This window comes from Calypte anna, chromosome 3, assembly GCF_003957555.1.
Source record: "Calypte anna isolate BGI_N300 chromosome 3, bCalAnn1_v1.p, whole genome shotgun sequence".
NCBI lineage: Eukaryota > Metazoa > Chordata > Aves > Apodiformes > Trochilidae > Calypte > Calypte anna.
This window is the reverse complement of record NC_044246.1, coordinates 66,041,492-66,066,178: the sequence shown is the minus strand read 5'-3', so window position 1 is coordinate 66,066,178 and position 24,687 is coordinate 66,041,492. Positions and strand designations below refer to the sequence as shown.

The 24,687-nt window shown below is 38.2% G+C and overlaps 1 protein-coding gene across 1 annotated transcript in view; it reads right to left on the bottom strand.

Annotated features, from left to right (window-relative positions):
• The window catches only part of CEP85L (centrosomal protein 85 like), a 105,877-nt gene that overhangs the window by 70,055 nt on the left and 11,135 nt on the right, over positions 1-24,687 (bottom strand). Inside the window, exon 2 of the mRNA XM_030447275.1 lies at positions 18,999-19,160. Coding sequence (XP_030303135.1) covers positions 18,999-19,160 — 162 coding nt within the window. The remainder of the gene's footprint in view (positions 1-18,998; positions 19,161-24,687) is intronic.

The window sequence follows — 24,687 nt, the reverse complement described above, 5'->3', positions numbered from 1 at the left end:
TGAGCCTCCAGCTCCATCATAAGATGAAAAGCACAGAATTTCTGGGAACATTCAGCAGAAGAACAGGGAGAGACTCCTGCTCTCCTCGACTCTCCTAGGGAAAATAAGGAGGAAAATACAGAGTAAGAAAGAAACACACCTCTTCTTGTACAGGTCCCCCTCAGCCAGAGGCTGCTGTTAATACAGTTAATAGTTATATATTAAAAAATTATGTAGCAGCATTTTTGCCTTGTTCTAGTGTGTTTAAGCTCCAAGTTTATAATTAACTCCTTTTCCTCACTTCCAATTCTGAACTCTTCAAGCAGATGAAGAACAAGTTCAAGATAATGGACTTGGAGAACCATGAACATCCAACTACAACTGATGGATGTCTCTAATTTGCCTCGCAGTGAAACACAGCAATTTTGGCTTCAAGTTATCCTAATTAGTCTTCCCACTAATGCTCATTGAAACATATGATAAAATTCACACTTCTTGGAGCATATTGCTTCTGTCTGCCTCGAATGCAGGCTCAGCAGGAAAGAGCCAGTCTGCGTTCTGAAACATCTTCTCACAACACAAAAAGCATGAAATTAAGAAATTTAATTAAGAGATAATTCAGAAAGCACATGGAACTTACGAGCTTATTTCTTCCATAGAAATGAAAGTAAGCTCCAGCTGGCCAAATCCTGCCAAAGATTACTTTATCCTTTCATACAGCAGGGGCTTAGCAAATGCCTAGTTCAGAACTAAAAGTGCTGTCTTCTCAGCATTACTGACATTCTCACTTCACTGAGCAAGTATTTATTCCAAGATTATAAACACTCTTAAACATGGCTTGGGTGTCTCCAGGGTCTTTCAATGCTTAAGACTGCTCTTATTAATGAAAACTTGAGAGAGAGCATTAAAAAAAAATTATAGCTAGCTGCTACTGGTTTTCCTTTGACAAGCATTAAGACCATATGTCAAATTTTGTTTTTCAATTATCCTAAGAACTTTTTTCTGTGTGCACCACAAAACTCCTCAGAGGACTTATTTAATACTTAAAACATTTCAATATTTGATCCCATACCTCCCAAACTACATAAAAGAGAATTGGAAAAAATGTATTTTAAACACACACTGTAAGATTCTAGCACATAGTAGCAATGGACTGAATAGAAGAATAATAGAATTTCATATGGCTTGTGTTACACATTATCTTGCGTTACGCTTCTGAAGCATTTCATTATTGCATATTTGACACAGAACATAATATAACACATATACTGGCCTTACTAAAAACCTAATTAGGGATTTTCTTTAAGTCAGAGACAGAACAGCAGAGACTTCTCTCTGAAGATGAAGGAGAAGAAAGAAACCCTTCAACACAAAGTTAATGAATGCCTCATACTCATTTACATTCTTCTATACAATGTTTTTTAAAACCACTAGTGCCAACTATATTCATAATAACCAGAAGAAAATCTCTGAAGCCATTTCTCAGGCCAGATGCCCAACACAACTGTTCAGCTACTTAAAAATCTTATGTTACCCAATAGCTTGTGAAAACACACAACAGAGAAGGTTCATTGTAACCCTGAATAGCTTCTGTAACTACAAAATTAAACTAGTGCCTTAAGAACACTGACCTACAAGATACTGTCAAACAACAGCAGAGCAATCAGCTAATACAGTTAGCCAACAGCAATGAAAATCAAAATGCATATGTTTATGGGATGGATATGTGTCTGATGAAATGAAAACAGAGAACCTTCCTTGTATGAAGGACTTGGAAATTTGATATTTTTATCCAGGCTATAATTAGAAAGACCTGACCATGGAGAAAAACACCAGTATTAAAAACAGCTGACCTCTTCCTGCCCTTCCATTCTCCCCCCCCCCCAAAAAAAACCCATGCAGATTACCCAATCCAGGAAAAAAACCAAAATTAATTATTCTTATTAACCAAGCAAAAAAATAAAAGGGGTAGGTCAAGCCCCCATTATACAAATTGAAGGCTGTGAATCTGGCTGCAGCTTAGTGTACACAGGTTCTTACATTCTTACATCTTACATCCCATTTGTTATGGGATGTTGGTTCTTCTGAATGCTTCCCTGTACTGCTGCATAACTGCATGGACCCAGCAACAAGACACAAGCAAATCCAGTGTGCAATACAGAACTTACTGAACGGGCCATGAGCCCCCATTCTACCATGAGAGAATGTGGCTGCCTCCCAGAAATCTTCTCCAGTCTGCTGCTCTGTCAAACTCTAAGAGCTGTTGTTCACCATGGGAGGATGTGCCAGGATGTGCACATGTTCCCCCCTATGTAGCTACTTAAAAATTGGACTCAGCCTTCATGCAGCACAGATAACCAGATAAGCCAAATGAGAAATTTCAAAATGGATAGGGAGGAGGCCAGACCCATCAAAAAGCCCCGAAGCAGCTGACTCATCAGTTCCTGGAACCAAAAGCATGGTGATGAAGTACCACGAACATGAACAGTTTGGGTTTGGTTGGGTTTGGTTGGTTGGAGTTTTTCTTACTATCAAGAAATCTTTACTATTCTCTTCACAATCCCTGTTCATGTATTTCAAGCTTACTATATCCAAAAAATGAGAGGTGAAAACTGGGTTTCTGAATGAGACTTGTCTGCTAAAATAATCTACAAAGACAAAGGTTGACCTAACTTACATAACACCTCCTCAGACGAGAAAACTGAGCATGTTCTGTCTTAGGAGAATTAACTCATTTTACCAGAGTATAATAAGCCTTTTGATTTATGCATTTTGCCTCCTTGTCCCAAGGATATTGCAAACCCATGGTTAAATATAATTGTTATTAAATAATAATAATAATAAAGCAAAAAACAAAGCTACCACACACACGTAATACGTTTAATTTTCATAGTAAACTTTCACAGTGGTAACTGACACACACACAAATGCCCCCATCCTCAATGCTTTCTCTGTGTTACCTCTCTGCCTAACAGCTCTTCAGCATTCAGCTTTGGACCTATTATCACTGCTGAACATCCACAGCACTTGACAGAGAACTGTGCTACAGTTCATCTTTGTAAGCTGCTGTATGAGGACACACAAGTACCATACAACTGACCACCACAAAAGAGTAAAAAAATGTGTAAAATGTGGATACCTTGGGTAAAACAGCAGACTCTGAACAAGAGAAATTTTGTAGCCCACATATATCCATCTTTCTTTTCCAGCAATCCGGAGCTATTTTTAAGAAACAGTTACATAACTAAGTAGAGTGATTTTTAGATTACCAGGTTCTATTTTTCCCCTCCCAGATAAGAGGATAAAGCAATATTCCAGGGCAGCAGTCACGCAATTGGGAAACTTCATTTTGCTGAAATAAAAGCAGAGTGAAAACTTGCACTGCCATGGGGTTGGGTTTTTTTTTTTTCCCTTTGTGGTTGGTTGCTTTTTTTTTCGTCTTTAAAGACGTCTAGATCTTAACTTGCATTTGCCTTTTTATGAAGGCCATTTACAGCTCCCAATTTCATTTTCCAGCAACAAGCGCTTAAAAGTGAAGACATGCAGAAATAAAATATCCCCCTAGGATCTTCTTTAAAAGTAATGGCTAAAGGAAAGAAAAAAATACTATGGATGTCACAATCTATCTGTCCTGCCTCCTTTCTGAGTCTGCAAGATACCAATGCCACAAATACCATCTACTACAACAGCTACCAGATCCTTCCTCTTACTGGTATTACTTCTTCATTCCCAGCTAAAAATTACTCCAAAAACCATCTGGGAGCAACTTGGCTCATCAGAACAAAAATCTACCTCTGCTGTCCAGAGGGGGAAAATCCAGAGGGGGGGTATTTTTGTTCTCTCTTCATCCAGTAGCAGGAAGATATCTACCCCTCCCTATTCATATACTAAGACAGAAGTTGTACTTCCTCAGGCTCCAAGGAAAACTTATTTGTATTAGCACCTGGAGTAAGTTAGACTGTTGAGTTATCTCCAACAACAGCGTTGCTGCATTAGCAAGCCTGAAACTTTTCAGCAGTGAAGTCACCTCACCTAAGACATAGAGGGAAAAGGTATGTGAGGAGAGACTTGCACTAGAAGAGTTAAGAGACTCCCCGTAACCCAAGGGACAAGAGTAAAAACTTGGGGGTTCCCACAGAGCACTATCATTCCAAGCAATTAAAACATTTTTTGTTGACCAAGGTGTGTATCAATCCCTTACATTTTATTCATAAGTACAGACAGAAACAGCCTCCAAGTTAATGTCAAGTAACTTCAGATTGTTAAATCCCTCTTTCAACTTCCAAGGAGACTGGAGTTCCTAGATATATTTTTGAGATCATTATCCATTACTTGAAGTTTAATCCCTTCTCCTACAAAAATGGTCTTTAGCTTAAAAATACAACATTTAGATTCATCTGGTGCCCCCTCTGTTCACCATTACACAGTAGATCTCAATCTTGGCTCATAGCCCACCAAGAATAGGTCTAACAGAAGCAGCAGCTTTCAGTTTTACACCAGGCTATGAATGTGCCTTCATTTCCTCTCCCAAGCTCATCCTCCAACTCCATTTCATCTACTGATTCCCCTATTTGAGCCTTGCACACGGTCATCCTCCCAATTTACCTCCACATTATCACTTTGGAAGCCCCAGCCCAAACTCATAGCCATGAATAGAACTATTTTAGGTTGGAAAAGACCTTAAGATCATCAAGTCCAACCGTTAACCTAAAACTGCCAAACCCACCACTGTGCCATGTCCCTAAGTACCACATCCATGTGTCCTTCAAATACCACCAGGGATGGTGACTCAACAACTTCCCTGGGCAGCCTGTTCCAGTGCTTGAACACACTCTAATGGGTGAGCTCCCCAAGTATCACACAGGCTTCTGTACAGTAAGAGCACATGTGTATCAGCTTTTACCCAGATGGAAAAATAAATCCTTTCACTGGCAGAAGCAGGTGCTGTAAGCAGCCTCAGAGTGAGGCTGCCATGGGTACAGCAAGGCAGGAGGATATTGCTGAGTGGTTTTCACATTGCTTCATAGCAGGACTGCCTCCCTCCATCTCCTTCCTCCTACTGCACACAAAGGTCAGATCAGGTTGCTGCCACTGCTACCTACCACTTAAAAGTACCCCAGACAATTCACTTAATACACTTTGGGAAAGCCTTCATCAAGCAGTAATCCCTTACAAGGGCCAAGAAACATCCCCGAGGAATCCCAAAAATTCTACTGCTGCCTCAGGAATAACTTAGCTCACTGAGTTTCCCTCTACAGATGATGATTCCCAAATGGTAAAAGAGTAATATTTTAACAGTAGCTTATATTCTACTGGAATAGATATGAAGAGGATATAACAGTCTTGGTCTATATAATTACTTACTAAGACGTGGGGGAAAAAAGATATGAAAAACAAAACCAAAACAAACCATATAATAAATCAAACAAAAAAATACAATTTTAGAGAAGTAGATCTAGCACTCTAAATGTAAATTTAGCTTTGTTACTCTACCATTCACTTACTATTTAAGACTCATTCTTTCCATGAAGTCCCTTGTATGCTTTAGGTCCTTCATTAAAAATCCTTATAAATATCCTTATAAATTATATTTATATGTATATATATTAAAAAAAAATTAAAAATCAACAGCCTACTCTACATGTAGGTCACCATCTGGAACCTAGATCAGGTCACAGAGGATTAACCTTAAATTGGATTGCAATGTAGCTCTATATCCTCCAGAAGTAGTAACATTTTATACTTCAAAAATTGAGCATCATTATCCCTAATTTCCCAAACTAAGGACAGGAGGTGAAGTGTTACATTTGATAATCTTACCTGCTTCCACCTAAAGCTGTCTATACAGTTTGTATATATTTGGATACCCTGATGCAATGTGTGTAACTTTGCAAATTCAAGCAAAACAGAACAGGAAATAAACGGGGGGGGGAAAGAGCAGAAGAGCCACCTGAATTCTCAGCCTTTTCCTATAGCAACCAAACACTCGATACTTGCCAAAGGAGTTCGAAAGAAATGTTTCTGAAAGCAGCAGCAGCAACAAGACATGGACGATTTACTAAATTCCATCCTAAAAATCTGATTGTAATAAGCAAATGTGAAAAAAATTCAGTTTTCCTGCACCTTTTTTCCTACACCATCTGGCTTTTGCCATTTTGACTCTATATCCTTGTATTTTCTTTTTTCATGCATACCTGTGAAGCCATGAGTGACAATAACTGAATGCTATTTCTTATTTCTAATACATAATTTTTCTACAGCATAAAACAAAGGAGATCATTTCATATTTCTGTAATGACCATAAACAACCCCCGTTTTCAAGACCTCCACCTTCCCCACACATGCTCTGAGGACTTAATTTTGCTTTTTTTGGAGGACAGTTGATAGTTGGAGCAAATGTGAATAATACACTGGTAAAATTAGCAGTCCTAATTCAGAGGCTATATTTAGAAGTAAATCTTACACCCTTAGGATGATTTCTGTACTGAAAAAAACAAGCCTTCACTCCAGAAGGGAACTATACTTCTTTAGATGTCCACAAAAGAAGCCACAAAAGATAAATTTAAAGTTTGAAGAAAAAACTCCTGCATGTTACCATTTGAATAATATTACTCTGAATTTTTCTTGGAACATATATGCAGATCTTAATGCTAACCAGCAGTTTTTTACTTGCTAGTGGTCTGTTTGTTAAGTAATGATGGTTGTATGCTATTCATCTGAACCAGTATGCCACTTGTTTCAGAAATATTCTTGCAAAAGGCTGGCTGAAAGATCTGATTTTAACTATAACCCACGCTTAAAGAAACATACCAGGTTAGGCGAGGAGTGCCCAGTAGAGTCTTTTATCCCAACCTCTCCTCATGAAAATATTTAGCTTTGCAAATCTTTTCCTAAAAAACATTAATAGTAGTTTATTTCTTCACTGTTCTTTCACTGGCAATTCACTTCAGAAAGTTATTCCCCCCCCTTACTGCCTATGCTAGAGAAAGGATAGAGTTTACTGCCTTAATATTGCCATAATTTAGAAAATTTTATGACTTAGCACTCCAATTACATGAAAGTGAAAAATCCAACTGAGTCTTAAGAAAATCTACCCCATTAATTACAATTGCTTTAAAATAGCATTTCTTATCCTGAAAGACCAAAAGTTCCTTTGCTAACTTATATATCTCAGGCATCATTAAGTCCACCAAATCCATCCTCCCTGGTGTGACACAAACGATATAAACACTCTCAGCTTCAAAGACTTGATCCACTGCAGAGAACAGAACTGTAACCAAACTCCAGCTTGCACATGTGAGAGAATTTCAGTAGTCCTGCAAGACAAGCCATGCTAAAGCCTTCAAAACAAAGAGATGACAACACATACACACAAAATATCCTTCCTTAATAAAGTTTTGGGAGTTGTTCACTATAATTCTGCAAATTTGGCATCTCACATGGCATCTCACATCTCCCAACACACAGCCTTCATGTTTAAACACATAAATTGCATGCAGTTACTTTAAGTGCTGCTATCTGTAGTGCTACCCAGTCTTCCAAGCACTGACTCATAGAGAACATTAAAACAGAGGAGCAATTCAGTGTTTACAAACAACGACCTTGAACACAATCAGAATCACATTTTACTTCATTGAGTTTGGTGACCATTTCTCTCTGCACCCCATGAAATTTAGAAGACATTTTGTATGTCCATTTTGTTTTCTGATGTGCAGTTATGAGTACGGAGCCGGAGATGGGAGAGCAGAGAATGCTTCAATTACTGCCTTTGATAATGGAAAGAATTTAGTGTTTATAAATTTATTTCTAGTTGTTGGCTCATGTATTTGGATATTTATAGTTCTCATCACTATGGTATCCAAGCACATTATCAGTGCTTTGACCCATGAGAAACAACACAAAACAGTTTCTTCTCTGCTCTCCAATCTATTAAGAAACACCTCAGTTGTGGTATTACTAGCACAGTATGTTCCAGAAATTAAAAAGAGAACTCTTAAAAAGCTAGACACAATTTCAGACCTTGCTTTTTGATGAAAACAAGCAGGGAATAAAGCACATAATAAAAGCTGGTGCAGGAGAAAACAGCTTATGAACCAGGACCCACTCTCTGGCTCTGAAATAAAATAATCTCTATAACCACAAGGTCAGGGTCCAAACTGTCGACTTAAAGTACTTAAATGAAAAAAATTAAATTTGACTCCTGATGTTAAATAATTGAAGTCATCTTTCACCCCAGAGAAACACAAGAGAGCCATTCTGCACAATGCAGTATCTAATAGTGTTCTCCAGTGTTACCTAATAGTACCAGTAAATCCCTCACATAGCAAATTGCAATGGCATCCAGCCCACATCCAAGCTACCAGGATGAAATCTGAAACTCTGCAAAGGGTAGCAGTTTTAGCAGCTACATACAGATCCTTGCATCAGCACTCAAGTGGTAGAAAGCTATTAATGAACTCTCAGCTTTAAAAGAGAGGCTGACACGAAAAGATTTTTGATAAATCAAAACCAACATGCTTAACTTTCCATAAAATATTCTCATAATCAGTCACTGCTCAATTCCCTCTTGTAGCTTGGGTTACCATTTGTAGGCTATTATTTTCTTCAAAGGGATTTTTTTCCATCATTGAGTACTACTCTTAGTGTAATCAGGGCAAAAGTGTTGGTCTCTCCCAAGCAGTATAGCCCCAACAAAACAAACTTTTCTGGTGTAATTTACAAACTTACAGAAAAGCCATGATTTCCATGATCCCCCATGCATCAATCAAACCTGCAAGCAGCTTGTCTTTCCATTTGGTTCCAATCCAGAGTGATTGTTCATGGATCTATGACATCTGATTCACACAAGTATGAAAATAATCACATTTCAGGGGCAGATCTTTACACCCTGAAGATACTTTTGATTTTTTTCAGTTCTACTCTCAGATGGAAAATAGGGTCACTCTATATTAACAGAATTTGTGTACAGATAAAAAGTAATACAGAGTTTAAGCATCCTAACTCACAGTTTAGTACACAACTTTAAACCATGAAACTTAGATAATCTATACAAACCACTAGTGTGCATTACATCCATATTTGGCTCAGTAATAAAGGCTGAAACAGTTACCTCCAGCAATCTTTTCCAAACTACATTTCTCCAACTCTTCAGCATAAAAACATAGTGTAAATTCTCTCTCAAGAAGATTAAAATCCTTATTCATTTTTCAGTATTTAAAAAAGGTCTGAAATAAACTATTTGGACTGTGGCATTTATATTAAAGATCAGGAGAGCTGCAAGGATTGTATCTACATTGAGGTACGATTTGTCACAGGCCTTCAATGCCAGGAGTACCACACATTTAAGATATGATCATCATATCACAGCTACAATATTTTTAAAACAATACATATACAGGAGATACCCTTTAGATTTATACAACTTACATTTCCGACCAGGGTTGCCTTGAAACATTTTTCTGCAGAAAAAGCTTGAGCATTCACTAAAAAACTATTAAATATGTAAGCTTTATTTGTTTTCATAAGCAGAACAAGGCATAAACTTTTCAATCAATTACAGTGGCTAAGTACAATGCAGCAGCATAAAATTACAGTAGGAACATCTTGGAAGCTTTTTCCTTCCAACAAGTTCAAAGCAGTGAAGAGCCAAGAACATACTTTAAGAAGTTTATTATCAATAGAGGGTATTAAAATAAACCAGTAAACCTTCAGAAAGCCTCCATGTGGTCTGTTGAAGAGCAGTAGGCAAGATTTTCTTACACAAATAAAAATATTTTTTTAGAACCACACATTTTAATACCCATGGTTTTGAAGTTTAAACATTCTTTTTTCAGTATGACTGACAATTCATTGTGACACAACTGAGGCATATCCTAAGGTTTTCTTAGCAACTGGCTTAATACTGTAGCATATTCAGATGCCTTATCTGCAGCATGATGCTTTTGCTCTTTTAAGTTAGAGATTAAAGGAGTTTCTCTTAAAGAAAACATGAAGAAATGGACAAGGGTTCAACTCTCACTCTGCAATCAAAAGGCCATTTACTACTACATTTCAATGTCCATCCTGCAGTCAGCAGGGAACACAGTGCCTCCAGTTTTTAGTTGGGTTTTTTTGATTTTTTTTTTTTTTTTCCTCCTGGCAGTACCAACACTAATCACATTGTCTAGGTCTCAACAACAGAGCCACAAGAAAGCAAATCTTAAGTAACAACTTCATTTCAGTTCTGTTCTAAATTCAGTGCAGTTCTCAACCCAAATACCAACTGCTGATCCTCACAACTGGTTACCTGGTGCTACCTTGCACATCCAAATGAATGCAGCAAATAGTTCATATGGTGGTGGCAAAAACTGGATAAGACAGTCTTAACTCTGTGTTTTATACAGCAAAGACTATTCTTCAGACTTATTTTACGTTAATTTAAAATAGCACATGTAACGTATTTTGTACACAGCTATAAAGCTAAATTTCAAAAGAAAGAACATCTACTCAGGAGATGTTCTCACCTCCGCTCTCCTGACGTATTCCATGCCAATTCCTCCTAAACACAAGTAGATTCTGAATTAAGAACCTTCTTGCACATCATTACTAGTAATAACAAGAACAATAAAATTAGAAGCTACCAAAGAAATCAAATTTGCTTATACACTTCTGCTTTGTAGAATCTTGTTTTCTTCCATTAAGACCCAACATTAATAATGAATTTGCTTTAGTACACGATCATTACCCAATTTTCTTCAAATCTCAAATACTTGTGTTTACAATGAATTAACAAGCTACTTTTATACATGTACTGTTATATGAAAACACAAAAGAACTGTAAACCTGGATAAATCAGCTATTACTAGTACATAAGTTCACCTAAAGACACAAATACCTGAGTCTCCAAAACTTCAGGACAATTATATTGTAGAACTCTGTATAAGGCTATGAAAGAGGGTTATAACTTCTAAGTACTGTCAAGATAAATGAGAAGCAACCCTTACAAGACACACGGGAATGCAATGTGATGATGTGAGAACATTATTAGCTCCAGGAGCTTTAAAAGTGTTTTAAGGAAAATAAAAACAGAGAAGAGAAAATATTTAATACCACAGCACATAGGTGACTGGGGTTTCATTTGTAATTTCCTCTACAACACAGCAGGAAGAGAACTACATTTACTGCACACTTTCCAAGGGCAACATGCACACAAAAACTAACATCTACATTTAAAGCAAAAAGTGTTTAGGAGACCTTCTAATTACTGTAATATTAGCTGAAACAGGAATAACTTACTATGAAGAATAAACTAAAATAATTTTTACAGATTAACAAATCCTTTTAAAATGGTCAGCCCTTGTTTTTCCAGATTAATTCCAGCCTCTGCTTATCTCATACTAGATCTCCTAGTTATCTCTTCCATACGAATGAATGAAAAATATGTGTATATAACCTTCTGATGCAATTCCTAAAATAAGTAAAAATCAAATTACTGGTATAGAAGTAAAAACCCCTGTAATTAACTGGAAGAGTACGTTCTAGTGTAAGCTGTTCCCTTTCAGTGGCAAAGAAGTGACCTTTGTGTAGCTGACTATACTTCTACAACATAGATTTCTGTAACCGCAGCTGACAAAAATGTCATCATCTTCATAGCAAAATCTTATCTGTCAGCCCTTTAAGAAAGAAACAGAAAAATCTAAAAGATTTCTTTTACTATGTTTGCACTGGGAAAAACCCACAATTTGCCTTCTAAATTTGATTGAGCAAGAAGCACTGAAGATGGTGAAAAAAAAAAAAAAAGCACAATGACAACATTAATAGCTTGACAAACAACACAGTCACAGTTCCCCAAGGAGTTTAAAATTTCAATAGCAACAAACTTAGATTTATTCTGCCTGAAAATTTACCAGCCATTGCTCATATAAGGTTCCTGTAAATGCCCACCCCAAGAAGCAGAAAAGCAGGCATACATCCAGGCTTCTTTTTCCCTTGCCAGCCCCCAAAATTCAAACAGTTTCATTTCATTCAAAGCCTGGGCTAGCTGGTCAGGCTTGCCCTTTGCTGACTATTTTCTCACTTTCTCATACAGACACTTAATTCCCCAAACCTCAAGAAAGTCAGGGATGCAGGAAGCAAGACTGAGTAACTACACTTCATCCAAGTGTGGTCTCTGCACATTGTTCTCTCTCACTGCTGCCTTTATACTGCCAACACCGATGTGAAAAGTCCATCTGACTTCCCACACAAGCTCACAGAAATGCAAGTGAGGCCCTGAAAAAGGTTCTCTTTAACAGGGTATTATTAAGTCCTGCTTCAAAACACACTTTACAAAAATTCCTTATCATCAGTCCACAGAAATCACAGCTAAAATAAAGGCTGACATTAAACATACTAACAAGATTTTATACACACACACAGCAAAAACAAACAAAACAAAAATAAACAGACCCACAGATAAAGGTTTCATCTGTGCATGTGTTAAGGTAGAAAGAAGGTCTTAAGCTTTTTCTTTGACATAACAGCAGCAAGGAAAAAACGCAGTGTCCTCCACAAAACACTCAGGAAAGACACAAAAGGCTTGGCATGCCCAGGTCTCACAGTACTTATCTAAATATAGACAAGGTCACTGTATGATATTCCTTGTTTTTTTCAGCAGAATGCCTGAACCCACCATACTCCAAAACATACAGACCATGGGACATACTGAAAGCAACTCCCCGAGATTCCACCTGAGGACAATGCAAACAATACAGAATAAGGAGCAGAGATTGTACTGAATTTGACTGGGACAGAGTTTATTTTCTTCATAGCAGCCCAAAATACTGGTACTGGTAACCAAAGCAGTGCTGATAACATACCAGTGACTTAGCTACTGCTGAAGAGCATTTAGCAGCACCAAGGCCTCTGCAAACCCAGCAAGGGGCTGCACAAGAGGTTGGAGAGGACACAGCTGGGACAGATGACCTGAAATACCTAAGAGATGCCACACTTATATAATGCCATGCTCAGCAAAACTGTGGGAGGGTAGTGTTTTATTTTATAAAAGCTCAGAGGCTGGCTGGGCATTAGACTGCTGGTGGTGCTTCTGTATCACTTCATTTTTGTTTTCTTTCATTTACTGAACTGCCAGCCCCACAAGTTTTGCTTGTTTTGTTTCTATGTTGCTCTTGCTCTTCTGATCTTCTCCCCCATCCCATTAGGGGATAGTTACTGTGAGACTATGTGTAGAGTTACCTACCAGACGGGGACAACCTCCCACACCATTTCAAGCACATTCCTGCTGATGTGACTCAAACAGTGACATCGCTTCCAATATATACAATAGAAATAACTTCCTGCATGGTATCAAAGTGAATCCTGACAAATCCTAATCGATATTTTATAATTACTTAATAATATTTAGCAGAGTTATTTCTGAATTGAAGAAACAGAAGTCATCTTTCTAAAAAACAAGTTTTGAAACCAACGTCAAAACTCACCAAGTTCACTGAGCAGACCAGTCCCACTAGCTGAAGAAAAATCCTGCTAGCATCTTTTATGCCAGGCAAACTAAAAGTGTGCATACCATGAGCTTGTTTCTATGGACAAACTATCACAAAAGGCAGCAAACTATCAAGTTAAAGCAGCATCTGTTTCTCTCTGCAGAACATTCACGTGTAGAACTAGTGAGCACCTTTAGTTTGGTTCCAGATAATTTCAAATTCAGAATACATAGTTTAACACAGGGAGTAGGCTACTGTCATTTGAAGCAGCTTCCCCATGTCTTATTTTAGTGGAAACCCATTAGCATCATTTTTTTCCTAGCCATTAAATCCTGGAAACAGATTACTAGAATTACAAAGTAACCCACACATTCAAATTCTGCTTGAATCCCACCAAAAAACCCTCAGAAAATAAGCAGCTAGGCTCTGGACATTAATATTTATATTCCCCTCAGAAATGCAGACACTTTATTCTAGCATAGGATGACAGTATCTTTTTACAAGGTACACAGCCTAGTACAGTTTTAAGTGAACTGCACATTTCTGATTGCCAGGACAGATAATATCCAAGTAACACAATAAGGCTGACTCACAGAGGGCAGGACACCGCTTCACAACGCGACACTTGGCAAGCAGGGAGGAAGGAAAGGAAGGAAGAATGCCTCAAACATCAATTATTTGGAGATTAGAAAATAATGACCTACTTCACCAAACTTAAGCCACTGCTTCTTAGGACCCAGAGATTAACCTCAACTCAAGTAAGTTCAGGGACATCTGTGAAAATCCATCATCTGGCAAACAGTACTGAGCAAAGCAGACAAGGAATGCCAAGTACATTGCCAGCTCTCAAGATCTAGCACCCTGGCACTAGTGCACTGTCCTGACATCAGAACTGGCAACACAAACTAGGATTGAGAATGTGTACAGGTCAAGAACAATTATCTTTACCAGCATGTCAAGCTAGAAAAAAGAAAAAAAAATCCCTCAGGATAGTCATAATTAGATTTTTTCTCCTGAAATCCAATTCTGCTTTCACTATAGCCAAGAGATATTTATTTACTCTATTTTTTTTCTTTCAGAGGAAGGAAAAAAAAACCAAAACAAAAAAACCCAAAAAACCAGGAATCTGAAAAACAACACAACCAAACTAACCCAAACAGTGTAACAGTGTTAGAACACTATGCTTGGGATCTGCTGGAATAAGAGGTTTTGAAATAGCAAAATCAAATAATTTTGGAGCTGGTTCCACAATGTTCCCTGAAGTACCAAGGAACACTGCAATTAAATAGAAGCAATTAGATTTTTAAAAAAAATCTGTTAGAAAAGTAATGTATTTCATTCAAAATGAGAGAAAAGAGGCTCCCCATGACCTTAAAAACATTAAACAAGTTCCTATTGTATCAGTTAAGTGTTCCAGATAAGTGATACTTATACAAAATGCAGTGACAATGTACCACACGTGCTGTCTCTAGTCCACTTTACTCCCTGAACCACTACTTGCCAAACTCCTTCCCTGAAGGTAACTCCTATATATAGATAGCTATGGAACAGCATTTTAAAATCTGAATGGAACATGCCATTTCTATGTGAAGAGAGACACAATTACCCATCCATCTTAAATCAACATTTCTACTGGGGAGGGAGGTGGGGGGGCAGTTTATAAAATGAAATAAATTTTAAAGGTTTTTTTTTAAAGATAAAACTAGTAGGATATGAACTCTCCAATACAAAAGCAGTAATTCTGATCCTTTGCATCCAAGGATAGCCACATTCTATGAATTTTCAGGCCTCTTAATTTGCAACCAGAAATGGTAAATCAAGAATCCTGCTTGATAGTATGGGAGAAATATTTGCCTTGTAAGGAACATTCCACTGCACAGCAAGCTTATCCGATAGAGGAAAGCATTCTGGCCTGGAAGAATCATGGGACCTGTATCTTGTCACATCAAATATCTAGTTCTTATCCTTCCTGTCCAAAAGGCAAAACTCAGAATATGTACATGGGTAGGAATTCTAATGAGGTTTTTAAAGCTCATTTAGCTTCTGCTAAAACCTGAATCCTCTAATTAAGTAACCCAAATAAAAACAGGTCTCAAAAAATGCTTAAAATATAGACTTTGTATTTCTTATGCAATAGGTATGACAGATGACTGGTGTCACATGGGTGTCACAATGGTTAAAGCTGTAAGTATAAATGCTATTATTTCTGACAGAGAATAGAAAACATTGTCCCTCATTAATACACTGCACATTTCCACACAGTTTCTCATGGATTTTTCCCAACGGACACTTTAAGATGTAAAAGCAGCATCTAGACCATGTACTTCACGTAGACAGAGAATTAGAGAAATCATAATTTAGAAGTTTACCATCACATTTCCTACACCAAAACAATTACAAGTATTTGTTTTAGTACTTTCTCTGGAATTGGCTTCCATTTGAAAGATTTCAAAAGTTGTGACAAGACACAAGATCCTGTAATAAAAGTTTTTAGAACTTCTACCTGCATGTTTCCATTGCAAGAGGCTTTTTTCTGCCACCCACCAACCTTTAACCTTGTTCCCTCTGTACGATTCAGTTCTGAAACAGCAACAAAAATCTTTCATTCTTAAAGCTAAGAGGAAACCACAATTCATCCTGAACACAACCTTTCAGAAGTGCGTGTGTTTTAACAGTTTCCTACGGCTCTGTATTTCACTTCTACTGTAAGAGAGAATGAGATTTTTCTGAAGACTGGCTGAAATCAATGCCCAAGAGTAAACTATTCTGTCAGACTTGTCCAGGGTAAGTAGAAAAAAGTAACAGCAGACTTGACTTATAAGTAGAGTTAAGTTTAAATACAAAAACACCTGGGAAAGGCAATATCAAAATCCTTTCCACATGCTCTATAAAGAATACAGTGATTACTACATCACTCAAAGAGCTGATCTGAATCCAGAACCACTTACTGACAGGAAGCAAACAAACCAAGAAGCTTTAATTTAAGTGTCGTTTAAACAGAGATAAAAATGCCTTACTAACCAATTCCTTAAATTAAGAGCAGTCTGAATTAGAAATTTAAGATCTATTCTACCCAAACTAACATCCCCATATTTACAATTTCTAAATTTCTTTCTTAGCTTCTGCACTGAGCACATCAACATTGCTCAACAATGAAACTCAACTATTAATTTCCTAATTTTCCTACCTTTGCAAAGTATACCAGAGACAACCAACTTTACACATTAAGATAGAAGCTTTCTCCTCCTCTTCCCTTTGTCAAAACCCATCTCCCCTCCAAATCATACAGGTTTAAGCCAAAGAAAAATGCCAAGTGGCTCTTGTGCCTAAGAACTATACATTTAAAGAGAGCGGACAATCCTAAAATTAAGTGTGAAGACAAAGATTAATTTAAAGGAACGGTTAAGGTGCAAGGAAAACCAATAAAAATATTTTAAATGCGTTTTAAATGCACTCCTTGCACAAGCCTATTTACAAGTAACTACACATACGTACAAATAAATTCATCTGCAACTTCCAGAATTAAAGCAGGTATTAATTTTTAAATTAAATTTCAGATTTTTAGTAGGCATAATAGAAATGCAAAGCTGCATTTCACTGTGAGCATTGTTAAAAACTGTAATAATCTGCTGACTTGTGAAAAAAATTCCACCCTGAAAAATCCCCAAGGATTTCTTCCCAAGCACCACATTGAGAGCAGATGGCCAGCATCAAGTCTGCAATTACCATTCTGGCCCAGCAGTCCAACAGATCACAATTATTCTCTTTTCCCTTTGTGGATGCAGGGATGTGGCAGCTTGAGAGATGCAGACAACTAGTACCATAGGGAACAGCACTGTACATACATTCAGTTTCCAAACCTATCATACAATTAACTTTAATTTTACATTTAGATTTATATCCTTTTTTTCTTTAATACTTTCTTTTCTGCTACTGAAAGTTTTTCAAACAAGTGGACAGGAAATCCATAACATTCAGGATAAATTAGAAACAATCATCATCAAGCATTGCCAGAGGCACAACCTTCATGAACTGTTACTACAGTTTTGAAAAACTCCCAAAGTCGCTTGTAACAGTGCTTTACTAAAAACATGCAAATGGCCATGCTTTGATTGTATCAGTGTGCTACCCCAGCCCCCAAGAATAGGTGTTCTGTTCTCCTCTTTAGCCAGGAGAACCTCTGATTAGGAGCTGCTGTTTCATTTCCTCACCCTCTTCCCACCCCTCAAACGGGGAAGGCCTCAAGGAGGGGGAGGGGACAGCATGTTTTCATGTTTTCAATCCAAATGCTGCATCTTCAAATACTATTGTGCAGCCCTTGGGTGACTGGTTGTAAATCTATACACACACACACACACACACACCAAGAGAGAGCTTTATTGCCCCTAGATCTCTGTTATTAAAAGAAAAAAAAAAAGCAACAAGGATTCTGAATTACTAACCACTTATTATTTCAGTTTTGCACCCAAGAGTGTCAGTATTTGAGTAAAACATTTATTTTGCCACAGTTCATAAAGGTTTAGAAATGCAAGCAGATAAAGAAAGTTATGACAGCTCTCCTGACAAGTTCCTCTTTAACTAACAGATGCAAGAGGAAGAGGGTGGAAAGGATTTCCTCATGTGCACAGGCTTGATAGACTTAGTATCTGAAGCGTTTGGACCTCTCCTCAGGAATGCTCAGCCCCCCTATAGAGACTTCTGTCTTTGATTGATTCCATGTTCCTTTCTTCATTTCTACTAATTCTTCCTCTTCCTCCTCATTCCAGCTATCCCTCATGTAAAATTTGCCAGGCTTAGAAAGAGGTGTAAAACATAGGTCCACTGTTAGTACCTTAGTCTTGAAAATCTTCCTGGGAAGTAAGGCTGTGCAAGAAGACAATGTCAAGCCTTATTACTACCCAGTCTCTCCTTCAGGCATAATTCCAGTGACACATTCCATAGGGAGGGTGCCAATGTTATGGAGATGCTGCTACTTTAGAGGCTGAACTCCTCCCTGATAAGATGAACTTTGAGTAATCATGATTTAGTCCAAACTAAGTTTTAACAGTCTCTAGATACTCTCACTTCTCCTTAAACATCTTTAACTATGTGTCAATTGCCATGGAGTAAATTGTAAATACAGTTCCCACCAGAAGAAAGAAATGAGAAGACAACACACCCCTTTTAGCTCAATGGATAAGATTTCTTTGCTGACACACACAAATACCAAAAAGCACCGTCCTCATCAATTCCTCCAAAAAGCTTTTCTGATTTTACCACTTGATAAACAAGTGCTGTTAGTATTGGAGGTTCTCTGTATAAACCTGACACTTCTTGTAATTGCAGTTATCAAAAGATCTAACATAATTACCAGCTTTGTGCAAGTTAATGCACACAACTCATGCAGAAATCAATTAATTAAATCTCTCCAAAACAATTACTTGGTCCAGCCAGGAAGACAAAGGACCACATGTGTTCAACAGCTCTGAAAAAGTACCATTATTTGGGGGAACATACCTTTAAAACATTTCGGAATTTTTCTCCCTCAGAAGCACCCAAAACTTAAGAGTGTCAACTCACCTTCCACACTATCAGAACAGGAGGTACCAATCCCAGTGTCCCCGCTGTCGGAAGCTATACTGTGTCTTCTGACAGGATTGCTTTGACTGCTTGATGAAATGGTTGTGGGCTGCCACAGGGATTCAGTACCAGGTAACCATCCCACTGAGGAATAATCTGAGCCTATAAAGAAGGAAGCCAGAAGTCTGTCATTACAGATATGGTACAAAAGTCAATAACAAAATACTGGCCAAGGTGAAAACTTAATCCTATGTTTAATAGCTCAGGTTTGAGACAGATTCCATCTCCACGTTTAAGGTTTGCTGGGTTTTTTTAAATCAAAATCCTCCTCCTAGGTGGATTCTTCCTAGGTGGAACTTCAAAAGTTCCAGTAAATTTACTTTTACTGTTTAAAAACATGACCCTTCCACTGACTTAAACAAGACATTTCTTATTACAATTCTTATCCTATAATTGATTCTCATTTTGAATTTTGCATTACAAGCATTTAAATACAATCAGAGATGAACAAATTTTAGGATAGAAACCAGCTGAAGATTTGTCCAGTGACATGCAGTCATTTCCCATTATTCATAAACCAGATGACCAAGGCGATAAAGCCAGCAGCAAAATAATTAATACTGACATGTAAAATAATTATGTTTCACTGTTATCAGCAGTTTTCAGTTATCAAAAGACAGACTATTAAGTCAAGCAGGTACACTGTAGCTTCACACAAGCTATCTTTGCAACACATCTATCCATCTAGTAGCTTGTTTCATTTTGGTAGTTTATTTTTTGCAAAAATAAAATAATGATTAAAATATTAAATTTCATAGCACAATTCAGAGCAGCAAATACTTTCTCACTTCAGGGAACTTCTGAGAATGTGTGGACGACTTTATACCTAGTCTTAAGGGAAAACAGACCAGAGAGTACAACCCCAGATGTCCATCACAATTTACCATAGCCATTATCTAAACCTGAGCATTGTTTATAGGCACAACACTGACCATCATGTTTGCACTCCAAAGCAGCAGAGCCACATAAAGAAACTTGAAAAAAAGCACAGTCTGCTTCTGATATTATATTTATATTTTATATATACATATATATCACATATACACCCCTTGTAGCAGTTAGCTTTGTGTAACAATTTCAGCAGGAAATGACTCATGAAGTAGTATCAGTTCACATACAATGTCTCTCACATTACATGGTTATTTTTAGGTTATTTAAACATTTTCAGCAGTGTCCATCCAAAGTCGTAACAGCACTTTGCCTCTGCAATGACATCTGCAGATTATTGCTATTCCCAGCTGCATTCATTTCCCATAAGATTAAATAGTTTTGAAAAGGATATAAAAATTACTACATATGTGTGTGTGTATATATATATATAACCCCAGCCACATGTCTGAATATATACATGCTGCCCATAGAGCAGCCAGATCCTTACACATACAAGCCAGAATGGCTAACAGCTGCTCATCAGGCCATTTGTAAACTGAGGAATACAGTACACACTTCTTCACTGTATGCACTATTTAACTGTAACATGACAACAAAGACAGTTCTACTTATAGGCAGTAAGTTCTTGGAGGTCTCAGATATGCCTGTCCATCTAATTTGTCTCAACTTCACTCTCCTTTGAGTTTACTGCCTCTTCTTTCCTTTAACGTATTTCCCCATCTTTATCTCAGTTTTCAGCATCACTCAGTTTAGCAATACCTTGTGCAATGTATTTCCTTCCTTAAGTTTTTGCTTTTCCTCCCCAAAAGTCTCTTAATTATTCTGCTGAGTAGCTATCAGGTCCAAGGGTCAGGAAGCAGAAGAGCAGAGGAGTCAGACATGAACAGAGCTGTCCCTGGCTCACCCACAGCACAGCAGTCACACCCTGAGAAGAGGTCTCAGCCAACCTCCCAAGGGAACACCTCCTACAGGCATCATTCTTCATTCCACCCTTTCTGTGTCACCATCCAACACTCTAAAGTGCGACAGTTTCACAAAGAGCTAGTGACAAACTGGGACTTTTCTTCCTCTCCCACCACCCAGCACATTTTTCATTTCAATAAACACTCTGGCTGCTTTGGGTACAATAATTTCTTGTCCCTCCCTCTAAATAGGTCTTCTTTATGCAGGAGTTCCACCTCATACTTCTCAAGCTGAATATAGATATTCCAGCAAGAGTAAAGCTGACTTACGGGAGCCCAAGCTAATTAAACCAGAGACGGTTCTGATTCAGAAGACATTTAAAATACATTTGTAGAAGACAAATTTAGTTTCATTTACCCTTTACTCCACTATTCTCTGTAAGACATCTCTGTAGTGACACTTCAGCTTTTAAGGAACAAAAAAAGTGTTGTGCAGCAGATAATGCCACCACTCCTGCACATTAAGTCAACACAACATTAAGTAACAAACTCTTTAAACCTCTTTGTTGGACAGGCATTCAGTACGTGGACCTATAACCATACAAAGACAGAGTCCCAAAAGGGACAGATGAAGTTCCCCTCAAGTGAAAAGTAGCAATAAAAGCTAAAAATAACACAGAGTAAGTTAGTCAAGAAAGGATGTTTGGAGGTCATGTGGTCCAATTCCCAGCCTAAAGCAGAGCTAATTAGATCAGGCTCCTCAGGGCCACATCCAGTTGAGTTTTGAGCACCTCCAGGGACATAGATTCCACAACTTCTCTGAGCAGCCTGTTCCAAACATTAAACCACCCTTCATGCCAAGAAGACTCTCCTAACATCTCAGAGTCTCTCCTGGCCTAGCTGCAACAATGCAGTGCAACTTGGCAATACAAAAAAGGCTAACACACTGGTACCAGAGCCTTTCCCATCAGGATCTCCATATGTACTGGAAATTGAGCAAATACAAAGCCTCACAACACTACTATACCCATTCTGAATTTTACACCTACATGCAGACAGCCTGCAGACACTTCGAGCCCCACGTGTGGCCCTGAAGAGCAGGTCCAAGAGAGCTTGCTGGTCCCAAACAAAACAAATGCAAGGATTTCTGCAGCAACCTTGCATCCAGGGGCAGCACAGCATTCCTATGTAGAACCTGATTCTTGAGCTGGTAGCCCTGGAAGAGGTAAGTGCAGCAATACATGCATAGCTACACATAGCTCAGCAGCCTGAGGAGTTCAGATTTGGCTCAGTACAGGTCTGCCAGATCCCATCTGGCTCTCTAGGGAAATACTCAAGTTTCTCTGCACAGGTACCCTGAGCTCCAGAAGAGTCTCTGCACTCATACACTGCCTCTCACTATTCCCTGTAATGCACAGCTGACTGCATGCAGCTGGAGTTGTGCCTCCAGTGCTGTCACCCTTACGTTCACCCGGTGCACAGAGGCAGGGAGCTGGGCTGGGACAGGGTGGATCAGTTTGCTCACTCACTGGGCTGTCCATGAGCAACCTCTGCATTTAGAAGGGATCCATCCCAAGAAAGAAAATTTCTTCAGAATTTGAACAGGAAAGCAGTTTGTTTTAACCTATTTCAGACATGCCAGCAGATTATGCTTGCATGTGAGAACTTCAATAAAAGCTTTCTCTTTTTCTCCTTCAGAAGTCCTGACACTCACTAAACTTTTTTTTTTTTTTTTTAAATAACTAATTACATATTCCAGGACTTCAGGCTTTATAATACCTCCTGGTACATCTGCATTGCTGTTTTACCTTGCTGACCTAATGGTAATTCTGCACAGTAAAAGGCTATTACAGAAATAAAATGCCTACACAAAAAAGAGCTTTTCAGAGCTAATTAAATCCATTCCTGTAAGTCATGTGCACCCAATTCAAAGTGCCAGACAACAAACCCACTCCCCATTGTTGAGGAAAGGTAATTACACAAGCTCCAGTAAGGAAACATAGCCAGAAAATAAGACCTTATAGACCTCATTAGTCCAAGTCATTACTTAAAAATTCCTGTACTGTTTCCATCATTTGAAAGTTACCCTCAAAGCCAAGTCCTGAAGAATCTCCAATCATCATGCACTATGTTCTGTGCTCTCTCCTTTCCAAGAGCCCTCTGTAAATGTATGGTGTTTCACACAACAGTCTTCACTAAATAAACCAGGCATAAGAGAGGGAGAAGATACACAGGATTCCCCACATTGCTCAACTAGAACACCTGCTTTACCCTGCTGCTCTCATCTCAAACCTGCCAATCAACAGCTACTGTCCATCTGTCCAAAACAGAATGGGGTGACAGAAGCAAGAAAAAAGTTTAATATATATTTGTGATGATAAATTCTCTATTACAATCTGACTGTAATCATTCCTTATTGGGTCAGAAAAAATAGAAGAGGAGGAACATTAATGCCATCCTACTTGGCTATAATTTCCAAACATGACAAATAAAATACATCCAAGATCATAAGCATATCTCAGAAGGAGCCTTGTTTATACAAAGAGTTGACTGCATCCCCGAATTTGGCCAGTTAAATATACGAGCACAGTGCTGTGTTCCCAGCCTAGGCATTTAGAACAGATCAGTTAAGAACCAAGTATATAAAGTGCAGGAAGGAGGTTATTTATGAAAAGAGCACAGTTGTTGCAATTTCACTCCACAAAAACCTCTATCTTTTTCCATGTGTTACAGAGTCCTGTCAGCTACTGCTAGCAGGAAGGCACCTGGTTAATTCTGGATGATTACTACCCTCCATTTCAGCAGCATGCACTGATCCCACATGATCTACATATACAAAATAGTAACAGCACCATCTTTGTATTTTGTTCCTAAAATACCCAAAAAACACTTGAATGTAAAAACTATTATTTTAATGACAGCTATGGTATTGTTAGTTTACCTAGATGCTGAATGAAAAGCCACAGCAAAAGACTTAGATGGGTTTCACAGCAGATACATCATTATTTAAGGATACTGATTTTTCTATTCCACACCATTACTTTGATACAAACTAGGATAAGAAGTGAATTGCCCACAGCAGCCTGTGTAAATTTATGCTACCAAAGGATTCTGAGAGGGAAATCTTAACTACAGTGCTATCAAAGCTGACAACTATGTGAAGCTCAATATAGCACCGTGGATGTGGCCAGGCTGTACAATAACTCTCCAATGCCACAATGGCACCAAGGCCTGCCTGAAGCTCTTTCAAGAAAAGATAGTTAGCATTTCAGCCCAAAGAGGATGCCAAAGGTATTTGGTTCACCCTACCAACAAGATTGCCCAAACCCCTACTACTCATTTGAGAAGATAACATAGTAGTGTTCTGAAAGAAGTCAGTCCACCTTCAACCCAGTTCCTCCACACCTACTCTTAAAAGTCCCCTGCCATTGCTAAGTACAGCTACTTACAAGAGACTTAGCTGAAAGCAAAACTGCAAGACAGAAAATTAGCTCTATCCTTGCCAAAACCAGGACACACCCCCACTCATTGTCAGCAAATCCTTCAGGGTTGCTCTCTTTTGCATTCTCCCCATCCCTAAGTAACTTCTATTCAAAAGGTAAAGTCTAAAAAGCAACCCACCAGTGGTCTCTCAGTTTGCTGTATTGCAAGAATAAATTCACTTCAGTTAGAAAATGTTTGTTTACTCATCACAGCTGCACGAATAAGGAAAATGCCACTTCAGTGTGTTTTGTCCACAACAACTCTTTGCCAGTAAGTATCCTATCTTTTTCAATTTCTGCAAAGACAACACAAATAGTAGGAAAATGCAAAAACTCCCTTTCCAAAAAAGTAGA